The sequence below is a fragment of the Ictalurus furcatus genome, chromosome 28 (assembly GCF_023375685.1).
Source record: "Ictalurus furcatus strain D&B chromosome 28, Billie_1.0, whole genome shotgun sequence".
NCBI classification, from domain to species: Eukaryota; Metazoa; Chordata; class Actinopteri; order Siluriformes; family Ictaluridae; genus Ictalurus; species Ictalurus furcatus.
This window is the reverse complement of record NC_071282.1, coordinates 15,626,661-15,645,887: the sequence shown is the minus strand read 5'-3', so window position 1 is coordinate 15,645,887 and position 19,227 is coordinate 15,626,661. Positions and strand designations below refer to the sequence as shown.

The 19,227-nt window shown below is 38.6% G+C and overlaps 1 protein-coding gene across 3 annotated transcripts in view; it reads right to left on the bottom strand.

Moving 5' to 3' along the window:
* mast4 (microtubule associated serine/threonine kinase family member 4) overlaps positions 1–19,227 on the bottom strand; it is a 97,654-nt gene that overhangs the window by 71,166 nt on the left and 7,261 nt on the right. For all 3 annotated transcript variants that reach the window (XM_053618529.1, XM_053618530.1, XM_053618537.1), the window contains exons 2-3: positions 6,326–6,479; positions 3,170–3,297 (exon numbers count right to left, since the gene is read on the bottom strand). In XM_053618529.1, coding sequence (XP_053474504.1) covers positions 3,170–3,297; positions 6,326–6,479 — 282 coding nt within the window. The remainder of the gene's footprint in view (positions 1–3,169; positions 3,298–6,325; positions 6,480–19,227) is intronic.

The window sequence follows — 19,227 nt, the reverse complement described above, 5'->3', positions numbered from 1 at the left end:
CAAATGGAAAGCCAAAAAGTCCACACAGACAGTAACCTGAGCTCAGGATAAAACCAGAAGCTTTTAATATGATTAAAAGAGTCCTCATGGAATAAAAGAAAGATAGACAGATAGACAGAAAGACAACCACATAGACAGGCAAACATAGATACACTGACATATAGAGTCGGCTTGAAGGGTACACAGACAGCAGGGTAGACATACTGACAAACAACAAAAACAAGTCTTTATATTGATTCTTGAAAGAAAATATGGTAGGACAGAATGTTTTGAATGTTTGGAATCCAGCAGGTATTTTAAATGATCCGAGACTGGCTGGGATTGAGCGAGACCCCTGCAGTGGGTTTTCTTCTAGATGTCATGGAGTTTCAAAAGTCCAGCCTGACATTCACAACATATTCAGAGATAACAATAAGCTTCCTATGGGTACACATGTGGAATATCATTCCAAGGTCACACACACGATTCATTGCTTTTAGCCGAGGTTTCTTCTCTGAAAATCACTAACATTCCCAGCACATCTTCTGCTCTTTGTGTTCCACAGAAACCACAGGAAACGAGGTTGTGGGGACGCATTAGTGATTCAGGGGCAGGCCATATAAAGCTGCATGGCCTAGTGAGACTGCACTGACTTTCACTGAGCCTGGTTTAGATGCAGGGACATGCAACGGGCAGATAAAGCCAAACACACTCACACACACCCCTCCCACACACACACACACACACACACACACACACACTGACACTCACCAAGACAAGAGAGAAAGATGAAATGGCAAAATGACCGAACAAACAACAAAGAAAGAAGGAGAGACAGAAAGAACACATAGACTAATAGACAGTAAGGAAGAAAGAAAGAAAGAAAGAAATCAAAGACTATTAGAAAGAAAGAAAGAAAAAAGAAAGAAAGAAAGGCTTAATAGAGAGAGAGAGAAGCAGACCAGTGCACACAAGACATTTCTAAAAGCTCTTAACGTTAAGCTTATATATAAACGCTTCGGCAATATAACAACTAATCCTATTTAAACTCTTTAAACCATATTAAAGTTATTCAGTCGACTAAGAGACAGACTGAGAGACAGACAGATGGACAGACAGACAGAGATGGTCAGATAAACAGAAAGGCAAGCAGGCAGAAAGACAGACAGACTGAGAGACAGACAGATGGACAGACAGACAGAGATGGTCAGATAAACAGAAAGGCAAGCAGGCAGAAAGACAGAGATAAGATAAGATGAAAAAGGCAAGAGGCCAGGTAAACAGTCAGACAGGTGATCAGACAGTTTAGACAGAGAGACAGACAGAGAGACAGACAGGCATCTAAATAGACGCTTAAAAGAAACTACCAGAGAGAAGAGAGCAGTTGAAAGTGAGACATGTAAAGTAAAAAAACAGAGAAACAGGCATTAAATAAAATCACTTCTCTCAGCATGCTGAGGTCAAGATTGGTGTCCCACAAGGTTCTGTTTTAGGCCCACTCTTTTTTTTTTAGTTTATATACACTACCTCTGGGTCAAATTATTCATAAACTTGGAATTAGCTTCCACTGTGATTCTGATGATACACAGCTGTAAGTTTCAGCGAAGCCAGAGGACAGACAGCAGCGTGATAAAGTTGAGAAATGTGTAAAAGACGTTAAACACTGGACGCTTTTTAACTTCTTTTTAATTAATTCTGACAAGACAGAAGTACGTCTGCTTGGACAACATGTAGCTAGAAGTAAGCTTTCTGATCACACGGTAATGCTGGACGTCCTTTCTGTTTCATCATGTACAGCAGTAAAAGACCTTGGAGTAATGATTGACTCCAGTCTATCATTTGACGCTCATGTAAATAATATTACCAGGATAGCCTTCTTTCATCTCAGAAATATTGCTACGATAAGAAATATAATGTCACTACACGATGCAGAAAAATAGTCCAGTTAGTCCAGAATGCAGCTGCACGAGTCCTTACAAGAACCAGAAGATACGACCACATCACCCTGATCTTATCCACACTGCACTGGCTCCCAGAAAAATTTCGCACCGACTACTCACGCAAAATACATTGTCCTTAAGCATTACGGGACAAGAAGCATACCTAATCATCTCTCCCTCTCTTTCCCTAATTCTCTCTCTTCCTGTCGAGCTACACATGATAATCCTGAGATACCAGCGATCCTGACCCCCTGTGCTCTCCGGACCTGCCTGATCCATCCCGATGCCCTACTTCTGGTTGGGGTTCTCATCAATTGAGGATGACCCCACACGGTGCAGCCTAAAGATCGGTGAGATTACTGAGGATGGTACCGCTTAAAAACCATAAAGATGGCTTTGGACCTCAATTTATATCAACAGTTATGCTATAATGGCTAGGACTACGATAGCCGCAAACAGTTTTGCACTCGAGTCTCCATCAGTGAACAGTGGAGAAGTTCAACAAAACAGACATCATGTTAAAACTGTAATGAAGGTTTCCTGCTTACACAAACTGCACTATTTGAGCATGTAGTATTAGCATATTTATAGAAAGGGTTTATTTATTTATTTATTTATTTATTTATTTATCATCGCACTTCTCTGGTGTTACCCAGATGAGGACGGGTTCCCTTTAGAGTCTGGTTCCTCTGGAGGTTTCTTCCTCATGGCGTCTCAGAGTTTTTCCTCACCACCGTCGCCTCTGGCTTGAGCATTAGGGATAAATTCATACGTGTAAAATCTATATCCTGAATGGATATATTTCTGTAAAGCTGCTTTGGGGCAATGTCCGCTGTTAAAAGTGCTATATAAATAAAACCGAATCGAATTGAGTTGATGGTAATGGAAATGACTAGACGACCTCCTAAGATCAGTCTGCGTTATTCAGATATTTCTGTTTTCTTTCTCTGCCTCGTTTGCGACATGGTTCTCGATTTAGAGACAGGCCAAAATGTCCGCTTTATTGACAGATGAATACGGTCTCAGCAGCATCCCATGTGTTCATTGTATCGTAGTGAAAGAACACCTTGTTTTCCATCACAGTAGCGAGTCCATCCAAAAAAAAAAAAGAAGAGACATAGTGGAGCACACAATGCTGCATTGTTCAGAGTTTAGACAACAGCACCTCCTTGTGACTAACCATACAATCTACAGGGTAGAAAAAGAGTTTTCTGAAGAAAAATCAAAAGCTAAAGTGTTTTGAAACATACCAGACTGGCGGTGAGGGACGGAGCTGACTTGCCGAAGCTTTGGGAGCGCATGCGCACCAGGTTGGAGCTCTCCGTCCCCGAGGTGGGCCACGCCTGCTGAGCCGACATGTACGGCAACAGGTACTTCCCTAAAAAAAAAAAAAAAAAAAAAACAACATCAACACTAGCGAGTCATGGAGGACGTTTGAGGCTAGTGGCCCTTCAACAGAAGTCATAAACATGAGCTAAAAAAAGATTTTCATGCTTAATCTTCTGGAGGCTGTTAGTTAACAAGGTTAAAAAGTTAATGTGCCTCAAACTCATGACACAATCCACTTAAAAAGAACAAGACAGGACTTCTACAGAATCCAGACTTTCTGAGAAAATCTGAGGGGAAAAAATAAATAAATAAATCAATAAATAAAATCACTGAGGGCTGCTAGCTAACATTAGGATAGAGATTAAATTAATGTTAACTAATAGAAAGGTTGCTAGTTAGCTAGCTAACATTAGGCAAGAGACTGAATTATGTCTACTTGTAGGTAAGGTTGCTAGGTAACTAATATTAGGCTGGAGATTAAATTGTGTCAACCGTTACACAAGGTTGCTAGTTAGCTAGCTAACATTAGGCAAGAGATGGAATTATGTCAACTAGTAGGTAAGGTTGCTAGTTAGCTAGCTAACATTAGGCAAGAGATGGAATTATATCTACTACTAGGAAAGTTTGCTTGCTAGATAACATTACGCTAGAGCTTAAATTGTGTCAACTATTAAACAGATTTGCTAGCAAGCTAGCTAACATTCAGCTAGAAATTAAATTGTCAACCAGTAGACAAGCTTGCTAGCAAGCTACCAAACATTAGCCTAACTATCATATTGCTGCAAACCGGTAGCCATTAGCTTTAATGCTAGCTGCAATGACACTTTTCCACACTCATTTATTCAGACTAGGGTTGAATTTACATCTGAATCTTAATATTATTCAAATTAACTGAATTTATGTCCCTCCATAACAAACATTCACCATACAAAATATGCTTTAAATGATGATGTTTTTCCCTTTATACGCGATTTATTCAATTCCCTCCACAAGTGCATCTTAAACGAGTGTCGTCCTGCCGTTTGACCGTTTTTACATATCAATCAGCACCTGTTTGGCCTCTCAACCTGAGTAAAGCACCATTTTCTTCCTGGCAACTAGCACACTTCTACGGAGCCCCCCCAGTGTCAGGTAAGAAAAAAAAAATACAGCCATGTGTAAACCGTGCCCTCAGATTTGTAATCCGTGCCCTCTGATTTGTAATCCGTGCCCTCAATTTTGTCATCCGTGCCCTCAATTTTGTAAACCATACCATCAGATTTGTAATCCGTACCCTCAGATTTGTAATCTGTACACAGTTGGCCAGGTCATGCACTTTTTAGACGGACCCTTACTGACTCAATTACTACAAAGCGCTAATGACAATACATAGCGTATTATGACATAATGACATAATGACATAATGACATAGCGACAATACACATTATGTCCTTTTTGTGTGTTTATTTCTTGAGAAACAGAAAAGAGAAGCTCGAATGTACAGCGAATGTCCAATATAAACCCAATTTTAACGCGGTGCGCACGGATTACAAATCTGAGGGTACGGATTACAAATCTGAGGGCACGGATTACAAATCTGAGGGCACGGATTACAAATCTGAGGGTACGGATTACAAATCTGAGGGCACGGATTACAAATCTGAGGGCACGGATTACAAATCTGAGGGCACGGATTACAAATCTGAGGGCACGGATTACAAATCTGAGGGCACGGATTACACATGGCTGTATTTTTTTTTCTTACCCGACACTAGGGGGGCTCCGTACACTTCAGTGGAGTGCTATTAATAAAACGCAGCTCATGTTTGTGTGTTGATACACTGATTAATACAGATCATGGCTACACCTTCCTGAAATGTGTTTAACACATTGTATCTCTTGTACTACAGCCAAAGAGAAACTGGCACAGATGCAACATTTGCAGCTAAAAAAACCCAGCAACAACAACAACAATAAAAGTCATGCTGACATTATGAACACGGCGCTCATTGATATACTGTTTTTCACAAAAGGGAAATTACAGATAATTAAAGAAAACTCTGAAACAGCTTTGGGGCACAGTATCTTACAGTATGTGTTGGGTATGTGTGTGTGTGTGTGTGTGTGTGTGTGTGTGTGTGTGTGTGTGGCTACCCATATAGGTAATAGGGTGAAAACAGGATATAAGGAAGGAAAGCTGCGAGTGAAGGGGTTTCCTCACAGACATTTGTCAAAGTCGTGTGAAATATCTATTAATCATCTCTCTCTCTCTCTCTCTCTCTCTTTCTGTGTGTGTCTCTCTCTCTCTCTTTCTGTGTGTGTGTCTCTCTCTCTTTCTGTGTGTATGTTTCTGTGTATGTGTGTGTATCTCTCTCTCTCTCTCTTTCTGTGTGCGTGTCTCTCTCTTTCTGTGTGCGTGTCTCTCTCTCTTTCTCTGTGTCTCTCTCTCTTTCTGTGTGCGTGTCTCTCTCTCAGTGTGCATGTCTCTCTCTTTCTGTGTGTGTCTCTCTTTCTGTGTCTCTCTCTCTTTCTGTGTGTGTCTCTCTCTCTTTCTGTGTGTGTCTCTCTCTCTTTCTGTGTGTGTGTATATGTCTCTGTGTGTGTGTCTCTCTCTCGTTCTGTGTGCGTGTCTCTCTCTCTCATTCTGTGTGTCTCTCTCTTTGTGTGTGTGTGTCTCTGTGTGTGTGTGTGTGTCTGCCTCTCTGTATCTCTCTCTCTCATTCTGTGTGTGTCTCTCTCTCTCTTTGTGTATGTGTGTGTGTGTCTCTCTCCCTCTCTTTCTGTGTGTGCGCATGTGTGTGTCTCTCTCTCTCTCACACACACACAGGCAATGTTTCAGCTGAATGCAATACAGGTTCCAACAGGCTGAGATTTAAAACCAAAATTGATGCCACACAAATAAGACTGTGTCTGTGTGTGTGTGTATTATATATATATATATATATATATATATATATATATATATATATATATATATATATATATATATATATATATATATATAAAAAATTGTGGTTCATACCATTTACGGCTGAAACTGTGAAAATCCTACACTTGTCTGATTTGCGTAACACGCTGAGTAACAGTCGTGCATTTACCGGTTAGCGCTCCACCCAGACTCCCTCGACGGAGCTGTCTCCCGTCGTCACTCAGCTGACGGGTGAATTTGAGCGCCAGGCTGGAGCTCGTGCACACCTCGGGGTTACTCGTCTTGCAGAAAGGCAGTGGGGGTGGAGACAGGATGTTATCCAGCTGGAGGATGGAAAAGGTAACATGGAGTGTAAGGTATATAGTGTCAATATCAGTAATAATATGACAGACAACAGTGGTGTTTAAAATGTTGGAGATATTACTTGTAACATAATAGGACTTAAGTGTACATAGGGTGGAGACTTCCTCACATGACACTCATCGCACTGTGTCTAAAGCTAATACAAAAGGGATTACATGTATTTTTTTTGTTGATTTTTCTACCCGGATACGCCTTCGTTACATTATTGAATAAATTCCTGGCTCTGATCTCGTTAAAAAGAGCTCCCTAAAAACATCTTGTTCATAATTTTACTTCTTTTATTTTTTTTGCCACACTGAAGTACTGAAGCTGCTACGTGACCTACAAACAGCAAAGGAGACTTAATGATAAGTATTATAAAACATAAAACCTTTTGAATCAGACCACCTGATTTTTAGATGAGCAAAAGTATAGGAACAGAAAAGTCTTGAAGTAAATTGAAGTAAATGACCGTTAATATTTGGTCGCATAGCCCTTGCTTGCAACAACTGCATCGAGTCTGCGACTCAATCACATCAACAAATTGTTGGTTTCTTCATACACAACGTGTAGCTTTTCTAGACTTTTACCGCAGCCTCTTTCAGTTGTTTGTTTCCGGGGGTTTCTCCCTACAGTCTCCTCTTCAGGAGGTGAAATGCTGCTCAGTTGGGTTAAGCACTGGTGATTGACTTGGCCAGTCTCAAACCTTCCACTCCCCCCCCCCCTCCCGATAAACTCCTTTGTTGAGTTGGCAGTGTGTTTTGGAACGGTGTCTGGCTGCATGATTAATTTGGATGCAGTTCTCTGTAAATTGGCAGACAATATGTTCCTGTAAACTTCTGAATACATTCAGCTGCTAGCATACAAAACCAAGAGCATGACTGGGAAAGAATTAGAAGATCGCAAGGTGAAGATGAGCAGACAAGCCTCGAAATGTATGATTTCTTTTTTTTTTTTTTATGTGACGTGTTTTGGCAGTGTCAACGAAGCAGGCTTAAATAAATTCGACCCAATTCAAACAAACTCTAGATGGTATTTCACTGGCACAACTGCCAGTGATGTGATCTGGGCTAGAAAGAAATCAGCCTCACTTCATATAATTTTACTTACAACTTACAACCACAGGTGGTGCTGTTGTTCTCGTGTCACCAAAAGTCAAATATAATCCACTTTAAACCTTTTTTAAACAGCAAATGAGACAATGTTGATGCCAAAAATTGAGCCTTGTTTTATGTTGTTGTTTTTTTCCTTGAAAGAAAGAAAGGGCAAAACCATGCTAGCCCATTTATCCCAGCCAGCCCTGGTTGTACATGTCTACAAAAAGACATCTTGATTCTAGACAAAAAAAAAAAAACAAGCAATTCAGGCAAAAAAAAAAAAAAAAAAAAATCCAACGTCTCATTTATTTTTCTGAGAACACAACTTTCCAAATGTCACATTTCAGCACTCGGTTCTAACATCTACACGCACGCACAACGTCAAGGCATATAGCTCCACAATAGAAGGAAAAACCCTTTCAATTTGAAATCAAAGCAAATTTGCCTCCGGGCCAGAACAACTCTCCTATTGTCAACGTCCCCGATGCAGCTCCACATGATGCGACATAACAGCCCATTATTAATCGTATTGTTTGGACAAGTTGAAAGGAGCCCATGTCCTGATGAGAAAAGACTCTCAGTGGGATAACAGTAACGGAAACGCTTCCACCAGACGAGCGTAAACATGACTGGAACAGGGAACACCCAAAAGTCTTTCAGTGCTCTTCTCAACTTGCTGTCATCAACTTGCCCTTGCCGTTTCCCCTTCAGGGAATTCAAATGAAGTTTGCTGAGAATATGATTTTAACCAATTGTATGGGGGGGGGGGGGTAGTTTTGTTTTTTTTAAATGAACAAAGTTGAGCGGAAGTTTCCCACATTCATATGACTCTCTCAAACCAGGGACTGCCAGAGGTCCATGAAGCATAGCCTGGTGGTGTGTGGTTTTCTAATTTGATCAATTTCTAAGTTTGTTAACCATAACCCACCATTATCACCGTTATTATGCCTGTAAATAACGCCAACCGGAATCTAATGTTAAAATGGACAAACAGATAAATGACTAAAATGGGCTTGAAGTTCAGAAATAAATAAATAAATAAATAAATAAATAACTCTTGGGTGCATTTACTTGATTAATGTTTTGTTTGCAAAATAAATCTATGCTGAGGCAGTCAGTGTTTTTTTAATTTTTGGTTAAGATGCGTCATGTGACATCATCCCAATGCTCATCCAGCCAAAGCCATGTTCGAACTTATGACCTCGAATGTATATGACATCTGAGTTAAAACAGTTCTAGGAAGGAATGAGAGGAGAAGCTCCAAAAGCTTCCCAGAGGATATAAAAGCAGATGAAGGTAGTTACAAAGACAAAAACAAAAAGATCAACCCGATAAAATACTCTTTTCTCACGATTTCACACAACTGTAATTTTCACTGAAGGTCCACAATACTGAACCCTAACTGACTAGAACGCACGACTAAACCACGCAAAATCATCAAAAACTCACTTCCTACAAGTAAACAAAGTACAGATATGATCTATGAATAAAAAATTTTTTTTAAAAAGCCATTACGTAACACTGACAAACACTAAAACGCTAATAAAAATGTGTATTTTGTTTTCGTCGTGCAGCAATGTTGACGATTCGGCCACAAATCAGTTTGCTAAAGACTTCAGGAAAACGGGTCAAGGTGTGAACCAGCTGCTGGATTTCTTTTTTTTTTTTTAAAAGATGGAAAGAGGAAATAATGCACCTCGGTGCCAACTTTCCACTAACAAATCTGTTCCACTCGGAGCTAATGCTTTCATCATCAAAGTGCTGCCAGGATTCGGAGCCCCACTGTTTCAGCTCCTGTCATGCCACACGTTAATCAGTCGGAGAATGAATACTTCATCTGCAGGGAACGTGGTCCGGCTTCGACGGTCATTTTACCAACGGTAACCGAAGTAATAACAAATAATCGTTCAAACAAGGAAGTACGTTTAAAAGTGAGCATCATCCATGAAGATAATGTATACAGCGGTATAGCAGCTTCATTAAATAAATAAATAAAGATTTGGGGGGGGGTCCTGGGAAGTGTGGTGATTCCATCATTTTTGCCAGGGGCAGTACTTCAGGAAATAACAGTACGAGTTAATAATCCAGAAAACTGGATCTTTCTTCTTTGTAAGAGTCTATTAACAGATGGCTAATGAACAAAAATGATGCGATACACTCAACCCTTCCATCTGGAGATTGGAGAAGCATTGGAGAGATTGGAGAAGCATTTTTATCCATAAGAACTGAACTTCAGCAGATGTATCTGAAAGCTGATGGTACAAGCTGTTACATAATTAACCAGGGCAGGAAATAGAGAGAGCCGACGTCTATTAGAGGATTGCAGATGTACAAAATGGAAATCTATCACTCTGAGTGAATGCTAAAGATTAGAGCTGGAAAAAAAGCAAAAAAAAAAAAAAAACCCCACAGATCACTACACATGACGTACGTACTGTAGTGCTGCACAAACAATACACAAAGAAGAAAACACTTCAGGGGTGTGGTGTTAAGAAAATAAATCAAGGTCATGATGTGGGGTTAGCGTGAGATGAGTATTTTCAACAACAGTCCTGCTGAAGACAAAAACAATAGAAACCATCACACAAATTCTAATGGTTTCTACTACAAATACCATTACAAACCATCAGCTAAACCATTAAAACCATTACTATTACTGGTCCTTAATGATATCCACTAGACATAACATGCCACCAAGAGAAGACAACAAATTACCAATAGAGGGATCATTACAGTTTTCCATTAAAACCAATATAATTCCCATTATAACCATTACAAATTCTATTTCTAATGGTTTTTTAGAGCTGCTTTTATAGAAAATTAACCAACATCTGATACCGTGCCCTCCACTAATATTGGCACCCTTGGTAAATATGAGCAAAGACGGCTGTGAAAAATTGCCTTGGTTGTTTAACCAAAAAAATACACAAAAATACTCTGCTCTCAGGGATATCAAACAATTGCAAACACAACAGGTTTATCCAAAAATAAATAAATAAATAAATAAATAAATAATCTCTGCTAAATAATGGTGTGCAACAATTATCGGCACCCCTATGAATTAATATGGGGAAAAATATATTTGAAGTATATTCCCATTGATATTTAAAAAAAATTTTAGTACACCTAAGTGACTAGGAACAGGAAATTGTTCAACCATGGCTTCCTGTTTCACAGGGGTATAAATATAAATATTAGTGGAGGGCACTGTATGTTATCTACAGTAAAGGATAATTCATAAGGGATGAATGTATGTCAGAAACATAAGCAATATCACACAAGCATGAGTGTCGTTATCGTGAGTGCCGCAGGAAATCACTGACATCGTGCTGATCTTCACTACAGCAGCATGACTGCGAGGGTGATGCTGCTTTCACACGACAGATCTATAAACATCAAATTAATATCGAGGAACTGATATTCCAGACATGATATGGCCAAATATTTTGTTTCCTTTTGCTCAGTCAATGAAAATAGTTCCCAAAGAAGCCACAGCTGGATAGAGCGTTGCATGTTGCCAAGGTAACGCACAGTCTGACTGACAGCCCACAGTAAGTGTAGTAACACTTGCAGTGTAACGAACTATTCCTAGAAATGAAATTTCTACAATCACAAAAAAAAAAAAAAAAACCTTGTGAAATCCTGTACGGACTGATTCGTGTTAAACCAAATAATACAGTCATTTGAAATAAATGTGTAAAATGTGATCTGGCAACCCTAACCCCAAATCTAGAACGATTTATTTAACGTTTATGGAAGGAGTTTCCGGGATCAGCGCTTTAAAACCGAACGTGTTCCTCTGTGACGTGACAAAATGCTTTTTTGTGGCTTATTAACTTCAAAAATGAGGGGAAAAAAGACAGACCAGTGAGAGAATGACTGTTTATAGCTGCTATAACGTAAGTGATAAGTAGCATTAACCCTTTCATGCTTAGAGTTCACACTGATGGACGGTCAATTTACAGTAAAGCTGTTTTCGGTTGGAGGAAAATATAAAATGTAAAATCACCCCCAAATCACTCGAGATCATTCATGTAAATTAAAGTAAACTCCGTAAAAATGTAAACTTTGTAATTATGTAAGATTAAAAAAAAATAATAATTTTTTTAAAATTGGTGTAAATAATAAAACTTCTCTGGAGAAGAAACTGGCATTTCAGGTGTCAACCCTGCAAACTGGAAGCAAATAGAGTCACTCCCAATGATGAAGAACCTATACTCTACAGACACGGTGTAATTCCACACTCGAATGTCATCCTTAAACACAGGACTATCCACTCACACTCTCACACCACTGGAACAGCCAAAGCCTTTAATGCATCTTCCTGCCACGATGGCAGCACCTTTTATAAACACCTTTCTCTTCCATTACATCATGTACCATCATCTCGAGAGGTCGTCATCTCCATCCATCTTCACATACAACAGACTTTCAACATCTGCTCTTATATACTGCTCTGTATACCATCTATTTGTTTTATTTTCAGAACGTACTCCTGATTTGAAAGATCTACATAGTAAAATAACATAGTAAGATGGTAATGTGATGCTTCCTAGATGAAGCTAGATGTCCGGCTCATGAGACGAGAACCTAAAGGGATGACTCATACAACAGGCAAGAACAACACACAATCAAAAGGACCGTGTGCAGCAATGACCTTGCCGACAAGAGCATGTGTCTGTGTGTTTACCTTATATTGACTTCTGAAGTGACCTTGCGCATAAGAAAGGCATTATACAAACCAAACGTTGTTATCATCTTCGCTATGAATTTGTCAGCAAAGCAAAAGCTCTCGTTCGGCTCTGAATGTCAGCGCAATACGATAAACAAATCTCACCTTAAAAGCACGAGTGCAATTATGGTAATGCATTTTGCGCTTCGATTAAGTGCAGTGTTATGTAAGCCATTTTATATAATTTATATTTATTTCTTTATTTAAAAAAAGATTATCAATTATGCCCAACCTGTGTATGATCGTCCCGAGTGAAAGGCCCGTCTGAATTATTCATGTTCTTTCGAATTGTTTTGTTTCTGAAAGGCTGCTTAACATTTTATTCTCATGTACCAGGACCCACATTTTTACCCCCCGCCCCCAGGATCTTAGCCATGCCCATATATACATAACATATACATATATATAAATATGAACACACATAGAGAACAACCACAATGACTACGTTTGCATGCGCATCAATATTCCAATATTAATCGGAATTTGGCAATATTCTAATTAGTACTGAGTCACATAAACACCGTAATCCGATGACCTGATTCAGATTAAGATATTATTCTGGTTTCCCAAATTATGATTCCCGGTTCTGGAATATGCCTGTATTAATCACAAATTTGTTACATGTAAACACCTCATTCAGAAAATCCACTAAAAGGAGCTATATGCACATGCTCAGTCCGCAAGGAATTGTGGGTGCTAACAGATGCTTAGCTGTAGGCTAGGTAATGGACACTCACACAGCATACTTACATCAACAACGTATACAGAAATATTCTGATGCCTGTACGCATATAGACATTGTATTGGGAATACGTCTGTAAGACTTAGTCACCGTTTCCTCGATGTAGTGGATGTAGCTACATCTCCACACATTAGCTATGTTTTGATCCAAATGTTTCACAAATGCTAACAGAATTTCCAAAAACGTTTTGTAAAAACTACTGCTCATTCGTTTATTATTTTATAAATTAGCTATTTTACGCTGAGGTAAACCACAGAGTAGCTCTGCATTTCATTTAATAAAAACTGAAAGAATGACAATGAATCATTTATTGAAACTATCTAACTCCCACCATTTATTTGAATAAGTATGCTAGCTAACAGAGTGCTAGCAGTGCTAGTATTAGCTAGCGCCTGTGTGTTTACAAACTACTACAAGTGTTTGTTTGGGTTTAAACGCTTCACTGCTGCTATACAGTCAATGTTCCAACTAGTAAAATCCTTTTCTGAACTGAAATTCATCAGTAAGGTTCAGTTTTCTTAATATTGATAGAATTCATAATAACGGAGAATAAAAACTGTAGCCTGTGCTTGAAAGCAAACGCTTCAGAATTAGAACTGCTTTCTGCTCGGAGGGAAAAGGAGAATCCTGATATTTCTGCTTTCCGGTTTGTAACTTTGCTGAAGTAAAACCTGAAGTAAAATTTCAAACGCCATTATTTAGCCCTGCAGTGTTTGTAATTTGGACCTAAACATCAAATCCGTCTGCATGCTAACTGTAGCAGAACTCTTTCTAAACAGCCGTGGACACGCGTTGCTCGTACATCTACAACCTTGTACTGGTGTTGACGTTTTCACTCCCGGTGATGGTCATAATTTACAACCATACTGATATGAAGAACACTGGTGTCATGTTTAATGATTAATAAGGATATAGCGCTAGTTCTGTTTTCCTAGTGAACATCACAGAGTCAGTAATGTTTTAAACAACAGTCACCCTTATAACTCAACACCCTACATTTGAACATGACTTAACTACAATTAGAATGTTACGCTAAGCAGTTATCAACACCTCAACGCTTCCAGACTACAAGGTGTTTCACTCCTCCGCCTCAGCCAGAAATCATTCAGCTGACACCCATGCACCAGTCATCTTCATGTGCATAAATATAGCATCGAAAATAGCCTCGGCATGAGAGACGGTGTGATAACATGAGAGAAAGAAGCTGCGAGTCGTTCGTTAGCAGACATCAACGCAGTAAAATTCAGATCTGAGGGATTCGAGCATAAACCTAGCAAGCACGAGTCAATTTAATTTGGATATTCAAATCGAAAAATTTGAATAGTAAATAAGCCATTTTTGCATTTTTGGTAATTACTCACTAGTAATCAAATTAGCTGCTCGATAAACATAAGCAACGGAAGCTAAGCAACAGAAGTACTGACTCGAGAAAGGGCTGCTGTTAATCCTCAACAGTCAACATTTGATGTAGAACAGTTCACAAAAGTTATTAATTAAATGTTAGCCTAAACACTGTCCCTGTTGTGCCAACATTTCCACACAGACACATAAGGCATGTTCAATGACAAAATTATCCTTGTGCTTATACGTCGGCTAAAGTATACATGAAGAGGTCATTTTTAACCAGTAAAAAACATTCAAACTAGGTCCTCCCCCCCCCCCCCCCCCCGCCATACCCTGAGACTAAAAAATGGCCTATAACCATCTCCACCTTCTTTACCCTCATTATAACTGCCAGAATTTATGAATATGTATGAAATATTTCTGAAATTATATATTATATATATCCGTGATATATACTAGAGGCTGAAGAATGTTTATTGGAATTGTGTTCCAGATCTTTGGTGCGTGAAAATAAAAACCTGCTTCACCACTTTTTCTTTTAACTTTCACACATGGAATGTGAAGAAGGCTCACGCTACATGACATTAAGACACAAATACTGCATTTAGAAGCTTGAATAATAATTTTGCCTGATCCTGATATTCCAGTTTCTACTACCTAGCTGAACAAATCTATAGTTGAGGCACTAAAGGAACAAATCGGGCTTTTTTTTTCTTTTTTACAAAAAGGTCAAAAGAACGGCCCTGGAGCTAAAGTGACGTTTAGACTGTTGTTTCAGATACACATAAAACAGCCCCTGGCTCCTTTGCATTTTGGCTGCTTTTACTGCTTTTACTTTTGGTCTGCAGGAAAAGCCTGCCCATCACTCTTTTAGGAAACCATTCAACAGCAGGGCATTGTTTTAACTTTTCAACATGTAGACCACAGAACGTCTCCACACAAATTCAAACACAGATCCTTTTACTACAAACCACTTCGGTCTTTAGCCAAATAAATAAATAAATAAAATAAAAGTGTTTTACTTATAGAGGTAGTTCAGGTACAGAGAACTGTAACAGTGTAACTAATTACAGATTATGATTATCTGACTATGAAAAAGCCACATCACGGTACTGCAGTGCTGCCAACTTAGTGACCTTGTCGTTAGATTTGGTGACTCTTTAGACCCCTTTAGCAACTAAAAGAGTTTAGTGGCAAATGTTTGACATTTTGAACAGACATAAGTGACTGTCCAGCACTCGATATGGCTCTCCAGCTCGTATCACAGCTGCTGGTTATACGAGTTGAGAGAGCAGGTTCAGTCCACTCACCACAAATGTGTAAACTCCTGAGTTGCACTTGCATAAGTGAAAGTTTCCAAAAACCAATCACTGATCACCAGTGTTCCCAATGACCAATCACTGATCACCACTGTTCCCAAACGAACAATCACTGATCACCACTGTTCCAAATGACCAATCACTGATCACCACTGTTCCCAAATGACCATTCACTGATCACCAGTCTCTGATGACCAATCACTGATCACCACTGTTCCCAACGACCAATCACTGATCACCACTGTTCCCAAATGACCAATTACTGACATCACTGTTCCCAACGACCAATCACTGATCACCACTGTTTCCAAATGACCAATCACTGACATCACTGTTCCCAACAACCAATCACTGATCACCACTGTTCCCAAACGACCAATCACTGATCACCACTGTTCCCAATGACCAATCACTGATCACCAGTCTCTAATGACCAATCACTGATCACCACTGTTCCCATCGACCAATCACTGATCACCATTGTTCCAAACGACTAATCACTGATCACCGTTTTTTCCCCAATGACCAATCACTGATCACTGTTGTTCCAAATACTTTTTCTTACTAGAACAAAACATTTCTTTCTGTAAGAAATGTTATAATCTATTATTTTCTATTCTGATAAACCTCTAGGCTCTTCTAAAGGTCTTTAAAAAAAAAAAAACTCCTGTTTTGGTATGCAAACGACCCCAGATGATCCAATGAATATGCTAATTCGCCAGTGACTTCATCTGGCAACTTCTAGTGACTATTTAAGTATGCATTAGCTACTTTCTCCTGTAAAGGGTTGTTGACTATTCAGCAATTCATTAGGTTTAAATGTCAACGGCTCTGAGTTAAACATTATTTTAAACCTATATAAACAAATAGAACCATCATTGTGCAATTTATCGATCTTTACTTCAGTAACGTCTGAAAAATGCAACACCAACAACTACAAACAGGGAAAACGTCTGCATTTTATGTTCACGTCCCTGTTCTAGAGCGACCGTCAGAGGGGACCGTCAGACATCTGGGTGACCTCATCCATCACCTCCGCTCCGTTCCCAGCTAAATCTCGCTCCTCTAAAGGTCACAGCAGTTCAAATTACAGAGCTCCACTGATGAACTCAACCCCATCTCCCATCTCCTGTGACCTACAGCATGAACGGAGCTCAACACTGACAGCTCCTACAGCTCAACAAACCCTCATGAGAGACGAAGCTTCCTGTGTGCCCTAGCTCCGTGTGACCACGAGCATAATATCAGATATGCATTCCTTATCTGTGAGATAAATCTTGCCGCAAAGCCTGGGGAGAAAATCCCTTTTTGCATGCTTTTCGTTTTTTGCATGTATCGCCTGACAAAAGTCAGAAGCACGAGCCAAAGTTAATATTTCCCCGATACGAAAACAAATCACGGAAAATATTAACGCCGTGAGATATTTAAATAGTTTTTCCATTTAGGTGCCTTAGGACCACTGACACTAATATCAGCCAGAACATTCAAACCGCTGACCGGTGAGGGGAATAACATTGATTATCTTGCTACATTAACACCTGTCAAGGGGTGGAATATATTAGGTGGGAAGTGAACAGTCACTTCTTGAAGTTGATGTGTTGGAAGCAGGAAAAATGGGCAAGCGTAAGGATCGTTAAATTGTAATTCAGTAGTTTAGCGTTTTCTTTTTGTTTCCTTTACTTCTTTCCTTCAGTGTATTTCGACAGCACTCCTGTTCCTTAGGCATGTAGAAATTGATTTTTTTTTTTTTTTAAAAAAAGAAAAAAGAAAAAAGCCACAGGCGACACAAAATACATCAGTACAACTAATCCAGGACTATGCACAACATCGAACGTAAATAAAAACGTAGCAAATTATGTTCTTTAATTAATAAATAACTAGAGCTGGCAAATTGCTGTGGTATGAGAAGAATAAAACACGTTGGGATTTGCCGCTATAGGGGGGGAAAAACCCTCACGCGCGTCTCATGTTAACGTAGGGCCGGGCGATATATATCGATATCGTGATCAATGATTTCGCGATACACTTTTCTGAAATATCGTTGGTACGTTGATGTATCTTTTACGTTTTCAATAATTACAAATGAAATGGTAACGAACGGATGTCGTTGATTTGACGTGATGCTTTGAAAAACTTAATCTTCTTGGAGTTTGTAGGCATTAAAGAGAAGTATCGTCAAACTCGGTTTAACGTTTTGTTTTTTGTTTTTTTCAAATTTATTTTACTACTGTTTTGTGGACAGTTTATCAGCTATACTATATATCGTGTTACGCGTCGTGTATCCTAGAAAAATGTCCTCAAGTATCGTGATATGATATTTCTGTCATATCCCCAGCCCTACGTTAACAGACGGACTTTATAAAATAACCGCGCATCTAAAAATCACAGCAAAGTTTAAATACAGAACGCAAACACGGACCGATTTCACGTTTTCTTACCTGGCAAATTCTTCCTCCGAGCCTCCTTTAAGACCGAGCGCGATGCACACCATTGGTTTCAAATGCACAGACTGAAAGATCAAAAGCGCACGTCATGCTGGGAATGACCACCCCAGCGGACGATGAAGCGCTGTAAGGAGATTAGGGATGAATCCTCTTAACATGCAAGCCGTACACCGAAAGAGCAGAATCTCTTCACAGTAAACAGCAATGAGAAAATTCAAGCTGGTTTATTTATAAAGATGGAAACAGGGTCTTTAGAAAACCGGACAGGCTAATAGGCACAGTACTGCAGTCTGACATGAGCCCTGGTGTCACGATCTAACCGAATCAGGAATATTAAAAAGAGGTCATGATCATTAAATACACTGAGATTTACTGGATGGATAATCTAGCATGAATACTTAATATGTATGTTGATATTTGTATACTGAAACTGGGAATAAAGGGTTTTCATGCTGGGACTATATTTAATCCAATTAGGAAAAAGATAATGATACTACTTTTAACTGCATTTTTTCTTTTCTATTTTTTTTTTTTCCCATATCTTTATTTTTACTGGTTACTGGCATTTAAAATGTTTTTTTTCTAATAACAAAATACAATTTTAAAATGCAATTTTTTATTTTTCAATTTAATTTGAGATTCTTTTTTAATGTTTCGAATAAAAAAGAAAATTTAATAATTTTTTTTTTTTTTTACAATTTTTAAATGTACAATTGTTATATTGCAATTCACAATTTTTGTATTTTGTATTTTTATATTTGTCATTTTTCAACCAAAAACCGAACTCAAATTAAATCGACATTCTTTGAGACTTTCATTTTGCAAATACCAAAAATATCATTTTGAATGACTAATTTTAAATATTTACATTTTTATATTATTTTATTATTTTGTATTATTACTTTAGCTATAACGTTATTTATACATTTACATTGTTTTTGCAATTTGACAAAAATAAAGTGCAAAAAATTTCAGTTACTTTATTGTTGTTTAAACATTTTTGCTATCTTTTTTTTCCATTATATACCCTATTTTATACATTATATTCCCT